The sequence below is a fragment of the Phaethon lepturus genome, unplaced genomic scaffold, assembly GCF_000687285.1.
Source record: "Phaethon lepturus isolate BGI_N335 unplaced genomic scaffold, ASM68728v1 scaffold30301, whole genome shotgun sequence".
Classification (NCBI taxonomy): Eukaryota; Metazoa; Chordata; class Aves; order Phaethontiformes; family Phaethontidae; genus Phaethon; species Phaethon lepturus.
Window position 1 is genome coordinate 1 of NW_010516046.1, and position 11,046 is coordinate 11,046.

General features: G+C 41.4%; 1 protein-coding gene across 1 annotated transcript in view; it reads right to left on the bottom strand.

Annotated features, from left to right (window-relative positions):
* Positions 1-275: 275 nt before the first annotated feature.
* LOC104627628 (vascular endothelial growth factor receptor 1-like) overlaps positions 276-11,046 on the bottom strand; it is a gene marked incomplete at both ends in the record, with an annotated part of 21,315 nt that continues 10,544 nt past the window's right edge. The window contains 4 exons of the mRNA XM_010295954.1: positions 276-393; positions 2,325-2,499; positions 4,041-4,177; positions 4,266-4,428. Of these exons, the coding sequence (XP_010294256.1) occupies positions 276-393; positions 2,325-2,499; positions 4,041-4,177; positions 4,266-4,428 (593 nt within the window). The remainder of the gene's footprint in view (positions 394-2,324; positions 2,500-4,040; positions 4,178-4,265; positions 4,429-11,046) is intronic.

Consider the following 11,046-nt stretch of genomic DNA (forward strand, 5'->3'; position numbering starts at 1 on the left):
GGCCTCAGCCCATCGATCCAGCCTGTCCACAGGCCTAACACACTGGAGGATCTGAGCTTTATACTTTCCAGATCTCAGTTTTTTGCACTTGCAAAATGGAGGTAATGTTCTCATAAATTATTAAAACCCAGGACAACCCTGAAACTTCCAATAAAACTCCGCAACTGTGTTGTCTCCAGTTTGTTGCCATTTCAAGGGGTCTTATTTTATGAATATATTATTTTTCATCTAAGAACAGGTCCAGTGTGCATATGTGGAAGTAACTGTTGTCTTACCATATAACCTCTGGAGAGGGAAACGCCTTCACTTTCATTGACAAACGATAGGATTTTCTTCCAGCTACAGCCTCCAGTGTGGTTTTTCTTCGACGTTTCAAATTAATGAACATTTTATCTTAAAGAAAAGAAAGAGAGTACACCTGTATTACTGATTGTCAACCTGCAAAAAGAGTTGTTCTACTAAAAAGAACAGGAATCCAAATAAAAATTATCTTTAATAATTTTGGTGTTCCCATATGGCAACAGCAAGAATAAAGCCTAACCTCCTAGAGATCTATAAAATAGAGATGATACCACAAATATACAAGAAACTGAGATACAGTTCCCAGGCCATGAATCTACCTGGAGAAAATACACTCTAGACAAATTCACATTGTGCTTCAGTCAGAAAAAAAGGCATAAGAAATAAGGTGGTTTGTGGTACATGGGAAGCTGAACTAGATGATCAGGTGACCCTTCTACTCCTAAAGGCCAAGAATCAACGAATGTGCCAAAAAAAAAAAAATTCTGCCAGAGAGGATTTAAGGGACCTTCAGAGACACAGCAAAGGAAAAGGCAGAAACTTTCTGTATCATTGGTAAACAGCTGTTTCATGAAGGAAACAAATCTTTATCACTTCATTGGAACAACCTCAACCTGCTGGAATTTGTTTTTTTCCAGTTGTACTGCCGTTTATTTCAAACTCTCTGGCAATTTGATGGGTTTTACTAGGTACAATAAAACACAATGTTCATACAATACACTGGAAAATGTCCTTTTTTTTTTAACCTCAAACTGCACTAGAGCAAAATAAAACATTCAAAACATGAAAAATTGTTTGAGTGTCCTTTTGATAGTATCTATGGTGCAATATTTACTCACATTATGGACTGCATAAGGATACTGAATATCTATTAAACAAGTGCAATATTTAGTCACATGTGCCACGTACATTGAAAATAACATGCACAAGACAAAACAGTAGTTTAATTACACGAGTCAAGTTATAGATACAACCCTGATTCTGCAAACCCTTATTCACACAAGCACTTTCTCATATGTGTATCCCATAGATGGGGCTACTCATGCGAAGAAGAGTTTACAAGCTAGCTTCAACACTTTCAGCTTCTCTGACTTTAATTTTAATCTAAAACTCAGGTTCTGACAGATTCAGCTCATCTGTTTAAGAATATAATAAGTGGATATCATAATCATCTTATGCTCCCACTGACTTAGTCCAGGGCTTAAATAGAGAAAATGGACTGAAATACTCTCTAAGAACAGGGAGTGCTTAGTCCACACTTCCAGATGAGGTAGGAAAGGTAGACAACTGAAAACATGGAACAAATGAATATTCTGACCATGAGTCATCTGTCATAGAGAACACCCACCAACCACTTGGTCTTTAATACCAAAGATGCAACAAAGATCCTGGATAGTCCTAATTGTAACAGGATGCCACAAAGAATGTAGCTTCTCGTAGAGTCCTAATGCACAAAAGTCCTAATTCACATAAATTTGAAATAACAGCAGAAATGTCCAGATTTCACAGAAGGCCCAGGCAGCTTACAGCTCCCACTATAACACCGTATTAATGAGTTGCAGTATCTTGTGCTTGTTTCGTTTTTTTTGAATGGTCTAGAAGCTTCCTGTTCCATGTAGAGCTAGTGTATCTATTTCTTCTTAATTTTTCATAGAAAACAATGAACAAGTACCATAGAAGAGGAAGTGGGATTCTTCTATTTAAATTCAGCTTGTACATTTTCTTTTCTTTTTGCAGACTATAGTTTAATTGATTGCTTCTGTCAGAACTGCCTGAGGACAGGGTCATCATGGTATTTAGCAGACAAGAGTGATCAAACTGAACATGAACGTGTCTACTGCCAATAGTACAAAACAGTCGGGGAAGAAAAGGCACATATTCTCTCTGGTTTCACTCCTTTTTCTGCCCATGATGAACGTGCTATAATAATTTCACTTCCACTTTGTGTCAGGATGTAAAACTATCATATGACTGAACTTGGTACATGAGCATTCAGTATTCTACAAATCTGCAACATTTCTTACCGTAAACAATGACTGTTGTGTTAACAGCTTTGATTGATGGCCCGCTCTTCACGTGGCAGGTATATTGGCCTTTATCAATATCGCGCACTTTGTCAACAACGAGGATACTGTAAAAAATATTGGCCTCTGTATTCTTCTGGTCAATGCGCTGTGTTACAGAACCTCTCTTTCTTGCCTATAAAAGCAAAAATGAACAAGAGCGAGCTTAATCAAACCAATTTTCATGATTAATAAGATTTTTATTTTACTGTAATTCCACTATAACCGTAATAAAAAAATCCAGATCCTTCTGTACAGCACAGATATGCAAAAGACTCCTAAAATTTTCAGAGGATCAACAATAAAAATTGTAAGTAACATTATATGTCAATTAATTTCTATCTTCATTCTATCTATCTATTACAACCGAAGTTGTAATAGCATCCAAACTAGTTCTCTCCAGACACAAATCATCCCTTCTTATGGTTTGTCATACCAATACGCCCAGCTCCCCGTTGCTCCTTGTCCAGCACTGCTCATAAAAATCCCCAGAGCCACTGGCACGTAGTTTGCTGCATGGATTCAGTGTCCATAGGCAGCAGATGTATAGAAAAAGAGGACATTTACACAAGAAGGGGAGAATCCTGGAAATGCTGTAGACGGAAAAGGGACTAGGTTTGGCAAGAGAATAACAGGGTGGAACTGAAGATAATGTGAGTCTGAGGAGTTATTTCCTGCAACTCGCCCTCAGCCTTTGGCCTTAAAGTTTATTTAACCCAGGACATTGCTGGTGTCTTATAAACACTGAGCACCCTTCAGTTACCATCCAAATAAAAACAAAGCAGAATTTCACAAGTGTGGTGCCTGGCTAGGGCTTGGTAAGGCAGCAATGAGCAATATAATATATTTGGAGCATTTGTTGCCGAGTTGTTTATTTCTGAGGTGAAAAAATGCCAAGGAAAGTGGCTACAGTATACAAGAAACGATTGCATTAATCTTCCCTATATAATGTAATCATAATTTCAGCTTGTGGTTAGGCACAATGAGTGACATAATAAATGACCTTCACTTGAATCACCAGCATAAATCAGACTGACATGAAAGGAATGGGAGTTGTAAGCCTTAAACTAATGTCAAATTTCTTATCAGCTTTACACGGACTCCCTGGCAGTTATTCTGTAAGCGACAAATATTTATGAGGATGCTCCCAATGTGGGGGGAGGAGAAGCACATTCAAGATCATTCCTGTAGTTGTCAAAACAAGAGGATTGTTCATGTGACATTTAACAAATGAGATTTTGGCTAGCTAAATCAAAATATCTTTTCTAAACATGCTCAAGTCGGGTGCCTGACTGTCTGCCAGTCTTTTAAATGGATGTGCTGAGAAAGAGAGCGTCACCAAAAACAGTTTTGTTTCAAGAGAGAGCCCCTGCCTGGGACTCGGTTATAAATTTCTACCATTTCTCCAGGTTGAAAAGAAGCTCCCAGGGATGGAACAATTCTAGTGTTCACTTGCAGTTATGCAATATATCCAGAGTACATTGTGTAAACATGTTTACTTATTCAATTAAGCACCAGAAAGAAAAAAAAGAACCCTTTAAAGACGTGTCAGCAAGGGTCAAAATGATGGAATGCGAACCACGGCAAGCATTTCGAGGCAGAATTCCTCCCAGGATGCTAGATGCAGCATGATCTATGGGAAACCCCTGGTTTCTTCATTTCAACCACAGCACTCACCTCTCCAGGATAAGTCCATGTCATCTGCACTCTGGTGTTCCAGGCTGCGGTGACGGTGCAGTTGATTGCCAGGCTGTCTCCTCTCAGCAATTTGACAAGACGTGGAGTGCTTAACTGAACATCAAAAATTGTGTTGGCTGCAGGTGACAAAGAGAAAGGAAAGTGAAAAACATCAGCAGGGCAGAGTGCTTAATGAAAAGACGGGGAGTGGAGAACACCACTTACTTTCTCTGTGCGTTAGGTACTTTGTGCTATACTTGTGCCCACCGATGGTTGTTTCACAGCTCAGGAGCCCTATGAATTTGTAGGTTGCCTTAGGTATTCTGAAGCCTTTCATGCTGTCCCAGATTATTGTCTTGCCATCAGGAATTAGGGTTTCGCGTGGAATCTGGAAGTGTCAAACACGTGTCATAAAAAACAACTCATCCTCATGCCACTCTCTAATCAAAGCAGCCTAATAAAAAGGAATAGGAAAAAAAAGCCTAAAAAATGCCAATCAAAGTAGAAAGGATGACATTTAAGTATGCATATTTTTCAAGTCACATTTTCATCACAAAATAGAGGAAAAATCTGGGTGAAGAATGTGAATGTTTTATTTCTTTCCAAGATTTCATTATTTATAACAGGATGTAATTTATGACACAATGGATTGACACTATCATTAGCCTCAGTGCTTGCGCTGCTATTCTGTTGGCTCCCAGTTGGCAGCTAAAGTGCTCCTCTTGGCAAACCTTTGCAATTAAGTATCCTGGTTTTACCACTGAGACACAAATACACATTTTTCAATGGAGGTGACAAATAGACTTAATTTGCTGTCATTTTGTGGCTTTAATAAATTCCTGACAGGATTCAATCCGATGCTTCTCACATTTATGTTGTCTAAAGAACTGGACTGCTTGAAAAAAAAAAAAGTTAAGCACATGAACACTTGTTCCAAAGCTGACAGGTCACAGAGTACATGTCTCTAAGTAATTTCATACAATATGAAGTGCAAACTTTGAAGCCACAAATCTTCCTTGGGCACTTTTAGTGAGAACTACTGATCATACTGAATGAGGAAAGTCATATTGACTAGAGATTTTGAAAGGATGCTTTGAAACACTAAATATATTACATTTCCACAGAAAAAGTGTTCAGCATATTTTAAAAATTTGGCACTTTTAAGTCCCTCAGAAGCTGAGGACCCAACAAGTAATTAGTGTAAAGCCATCAGGTGTTTTTAAACTTGAGACCTGAAATCTAATACAGACTAAAATCTTGCCACGTGGGATCAAGTGTTCACTTTGTCAGCAGTACAAGTTATATTTTACACTAGGATCCTTTGAGTCTTAAGCCCCATTTTAATAAGGTATCAAGAAAACCCTGAAAAGGCAAAGCAGGACATAGGCACTGAAGCTCAGACAAGACCTCTTGTTTTCACACCATGTTTTTTTTGTTATGCCTTATCAATGGAAAAAATGCCACCGTTTGGATAACACAGAGATCAGCCATGAGTACAAAGCCTGGATGTAAGTCTACTTTTATAATAATATGCTATTTTTACCATAAAAGCAGATTTTGAAGATGGCACAGAGCAGAGTTTGAGTGAATCAGTGCCCTAAGCAAAGACCTCTGGGTCAGCTAAGCACCTTGCAGCCCATCACCTCTCGCTGTGCATCCAGTCTCACTACGTCCCCTTCATCTCTTTCTTGCCCTTTATTTGAGCTGAGGACTTATGTGTTGGCCAGCCCTCTCCTTCCTATGGCCAAAGCCAGCATGGGTGGCTGCCAGAGGCTGGGGGAAGCGTGGCTGCCTGGCACCTTCCTGCGTGGTACAGCTTCTCTCAAAAACACGGCACCCTCGATGCTGCCTGCTCAGCGCACGCTGAAAGCTACCCTTGAGATCACCTCCACTCATCTCATGCCATTTCCTTCAACAGAAATGCATGATGAATCAAACAAACAATAATTACAGAGCACAAAATGCTGTGGTAGAACTCCTTATCTTTACAACAGCTGATAAGACGCTATAATAAGCATGCAAATCATGGGGGAAGTGTGTTACACACACATACAAGTAAAGCCCATTCCACTACAGCCTGCTGGCTACCATTCAACAATATCTTGGACTCCAAGAGCTCTGTTGCTATTCCTGTTCTAAATAAAACAAATATTCAAGCATTGGTTTAACTAGTTCATAGTTATGTTTCCAAGGGCTTCAGCTGGATTTATCTTTTTGCTGCTTTGGTGGAAATCAAACTGTTTCTGAGCATATTCCTCTATAGGCTTTCGTATGTGCTGTGAAGAAAGAGCCAAGTCAGAGCCTCAGAGCCTCTAGACTGACATTTGCCAGGGAATGCATTCACTTCCCATTAATCAGTTAACTGATGGATTACTAAATTTGCCTTAGCCTTACTCCAGGAATGGGAAAGTAACCAAAACACCCAGGAAATGTCTGGGTCTTGGAAATACAGTGCTCATAAATATGATCCTGTTTTGCAACACAATGTTGTGCATTGTCTGTGTACCCAACAGGGTGACCTGCCCCGGAGGCAAATCTTTGCCTGCACAGTTTACTCATCTGACACCCCTGAAAAACAACTAGAGCTACATATTTTTTTGTAATTTCTTGCACCTTTGAGACTAAGAAGTTGCACGCAGTTACACATGAAAGCATAACTCGACACTTTTAAGTTACTGTAAGGAAAACTTTAGAAAACTGAAGTCTATGAATAGCAAAAGACCACTGTGACACAGCTGGTCTCTGGCTAAGTCTTGTGGGGGGAGAAAACCAAGATACTGCAACAAGTCCCTTTCAGAGGGTGGAAATACCAGGAATTTGCCTCAGAAGAGAACAAGGGTGGTGGCTGGGTGCTCACCCTCACAGCCCTTCACAGCTCTACCCTCTCTCCTTACTTGCTTCAGTTTCTTACCCAGCTCTCCTCCATGCTGTTCTCCTCTGCCAGCCTGAGTGGTTCAGATGACCTGTTTCCCACTCTCAGAGAAGCACAGTTTCTTCGCTCTGCCCTAAGCCAGCTTCCAGGCCACACCTAGAGACATGGCATCATCACCATGATGATTACTGTATGGATTGTACAGGACAGAGGATCCCAGAATCACACAATAATTTAGGTTGGAAGGGACCTCTAGAGGGTCACCTGGTCCATCCCCCATGCAGAGCAGGGTAAATGTAGTTCAGGGCCTTGTCAAAAAATTTGGCCGTTTGGTCACCACAGAGAGAAGGAGAAAACCTATGAAGAAACACAGTGCTGGAACAGTGACATTTCCACTGAAGCAGCAGAAAAATCCAGCTAAAATAAAAGCTTACAGATGGGTATCAGCAGATAATCAGAGGCGTTCAAAGAATCAATTTGTTGCAATGGCTGCAGTAAACATGGAATTTATTGTCTACATATTATCTACATGAACCACATCACTGTGGCTCCCAGTGCAGTCTTGGCCTTTTACCTTCTTTGTACTTTTCAGTTTCTTTTGGTCTAGGCTGTGCCTCCTTCTTTGCTCAGCACCAACCACTGAACCTTTTTGGTACCCAGTGGCATTAACACACTACTACCGCCAGGTTTTGGGTGTATACATATGGTCAAGAGTATATAGTCAAGCTGTAGTACCCCACATCTCCAAAGACAGACTGTATTTGAAAGAACCAGCTGAAAACATAGTAAAAATGTACATTAGAGTTTTGAATGCTTGTCTTTTCTTTCATGTTTCCCCTCCATCAATCTGGGAAGGATGAGGTGGCATTATTAAGAATTCAGGCTGTCTAGGTGTATGACTCAATATCCTTGGGTTTTTTCCCTCTTTTTATTCCTTACGCTGAAGCTTATTTACCTCTATTACTGTGAATGTCATTATTGACTTTATGACAGAGAATCCAAAAGGACGGTAAACAGAGGGATCAAACCATTGTACCAAAAGATGAAGCTTTCTCTGTTTAGCAAGGTAAGAGCAAATGAAGAGGCAAGACAAGTGCAAGAGAAGTGTACATCTTTGTTGAAATAAGGTTTATCTTATTTTAGGGATCTTGAGTGAGGCTGCCAGAAACATATTGACAGGAATGATGGTTTCAGAGGCTCTGAATATCTATCTATTATGTATTAGATCAAAACTATCAATTGATTTCACAGGTCTTCATATGAAAGGGCCATCACCTATTGCAGATATAGGTTATAACACAACCTGAAGGCTGGATTTGAAACAGGAACAAAAAACTCTATCCCCATTTCCCAACCTCTGTTTTATTAGCTTCTTGATTTTTAAGACTCCTCCTACATTGTATATGATTGCCATGATATAGAATACAATTTGTGCAGATATTCAACCTGGAAGTTAGAGCAACACAGTATCTCAAAAGGGTTGATTAAGGTAAAGATGCAGTTTTAGTAAAAAAAAAATAATTTGTAATGTTGAAGATGGATAATAAACCTTTCCCACATCAGTTCTCAAAAACTAAGAAGTAGCACTGCACAGGAACAAAATGCTGGAGGCGGCTCTCATGCAACTGTACTGAGTCCCTTCAGAGAAGAGACATTACCAAAAAATATTTCATAATTTTACTGCCTGGCAATATAGAATGCAGAACCTAATGACTCTAACGCTGAGATTTTCTTGCAGCTCCAGGATTGCATTATGGGGACACCGACTTCTTCCTTTATCGCTGAATGGAAAACACAGAATAGCTTTTGCTGGCTCTCTAGAAGTAGTATGCCTGCAGCTGTGAAATGATTTAACACATCTCTTAATTGTTATGTGAGCAAAAACTTGCTGGAATCTTCATATATGGGTGCCACAGATGGTAAATAAAGAAAGATATGATGTAATGCATTGTAGCTTACAATCAGCTTCAGGAAATTCTGGGATTAATTAGAGAACACATTTATTTTTCCTGGAATGCAAAACATGTAAGCAACCAATCCTTTCTTTCAAAACTTGGCTCCACCTCCTCTTTCTCCTTCCCAGAGTATTACATCTGGTTTTGATGGTGTAAAGATGTGCCTTACACCACAACCCCAAGCTAAAGGCAAGTTGATATGAAAAAAAGAGAGTAGATATGTCTCATTCTCTTCTAAATAAGGAGAAAAATATTATTTTTATATTGTTTAATAGTACAGAAACTTGACAGGAATATTCTCCATTAGGAATTTAATCTGCTGAGATTTCAGATGCACCACTACAGTGCCCAAATAAGTTCCCACTTTACAACATCCGCCCTATGGAAAGCCAGACCTCATTTATTATTCTATAGCCACAGAATCTTATGCATCATCCGCCCCTGGTGAACTTCTAGTAAAAGAACCGTGTTTGTGTGTGTGTGTACACACACATATAGTAACATTGTAGGTCAGATTATTTTCTCCGCATTTTTCTGTTTTTCATGTGATTTAACAGGTGGAAACCAATAAGTAAAATCAGTATCTATATTGGCAAAACAGCACTGCATAGAATTTGTAAAGCTCCAGGTCAAGTTGAAACACAGGATCAAATCTGTGGCTGGTGTAAAACTCCATAGTCAAAGAAGAATCAAAGACTTGTATTGATCTAAATAAGCATCTTACAGTGGTATTATTTGGCAGTTGCACGTTACTCTATCAAAAGACAGATCTCTTTTCCTTGTAACTGTAATGAACATGTAGAAATAATGGACATTTATACCACTATGTACAGAACTCCTTTTAATTAGAAACAAAACATCACTGTCGCATCCACCTAGTTTTTAAGCCAAACAAAGAACTTTAAAAAAAGCACCACCATTCTCTGCCTTGATACCAGGTACTTTACTACATACATATAGGTCAGTACTGGCCATGTAACTTTGGGCAGGTTTCGGTAGCAGGGGCTGCAGGGGTGGCTTCTGTGAGAGGCTCCAAGAAGCTTCCCCTGGGTCCGACAGAGCCAACGCCAGCCGGCTCCAAGACAGACCCACCACTGGCCAAGGCCGAGGCCATCAGTGATGGTGGCAGCACCTCTGGGAGAACAGAGTTAAGACAGGGAAAAAAATCACCTGCACAACTGCAGCTAGAGAAGAGAGGAGTGAGAATATCTGAGAGGAGTGAGAACATGTGAGAGGAGCAGCCCTGCAGCCCCCAGGGCCAGGGCAGCAGCAGGGGCAGGAGGGGCTCCAGGCGCGGGGGCAACGGTTGCCCGGCCGCCAAAAAAAAATGAAGCCCACGGGGAGGCCAGCTGTGCCCCCGCGGCCATGGAGCTCCACGGGGAAGCGGATCTCCACCTGCCACCTGGGGAGGGCCCCACGCCGGAGCAGGGGGATGCCCAAAGGAGGCTGTGACCCCGTGGGCAGCCCACGCTGGAGCAGGTTTTCTGGCAGGACTTGTGACCCCCGAGGGGACCCAGGCTGGAGCAGCCTGTTCCTGAAGGACGGCACCTGTGGGGGGACCCAGGCCGGAGCAGCTCATGAAGAACTGCAGCCTGTGGGAAGGACTCAGGTTAGAGCAGTCCGTGGAGGACTGTCTCCCGTGGGAGGGACCCCACGCTGGAGCAGGGGCAGAGTGTGAGGAGTCCTCCTCTGAGGAGGAAGGAGCGGCAGAGACAAGGTGTGATGAACTGACCGCAACCCCCATTCCCCGTCCCCTTGTGCTGCTGGGAAAGGAGGAGGGAGAGAAATCGTGAGTGAAGTTGAGCCAAGGAAAAAGGGAGGGGTGTGTGGGGGAAGGTGTTTTTAAGATTTGGTTTTATTCCTCATTACCCGACTCTGATTTGATTGGTAATAAATCAGACTGATTTCCCCAAGTTGAGTCTGCTTTGCCCACGGCAGTAATTGGTGACTGATTTCTCACTGTCCTTATGTTGACCCATGAGTCTTTCATTATATTCTCTCTCCCCTGTCCAGCTGAGGAGGGGAGTGATTAAAGCGGCTTTGGTGGGCACCTGGTGTCCAGCAGGGTCAACCCACCACAAATTCTCAAGGCACCAAGGCAAGAAATAGTTTCCCCAAAACATGAAAAAATGTCTAGTTTTTTTTCCTAAAACTGGCCCCACTGTCTCAAACTGCACAA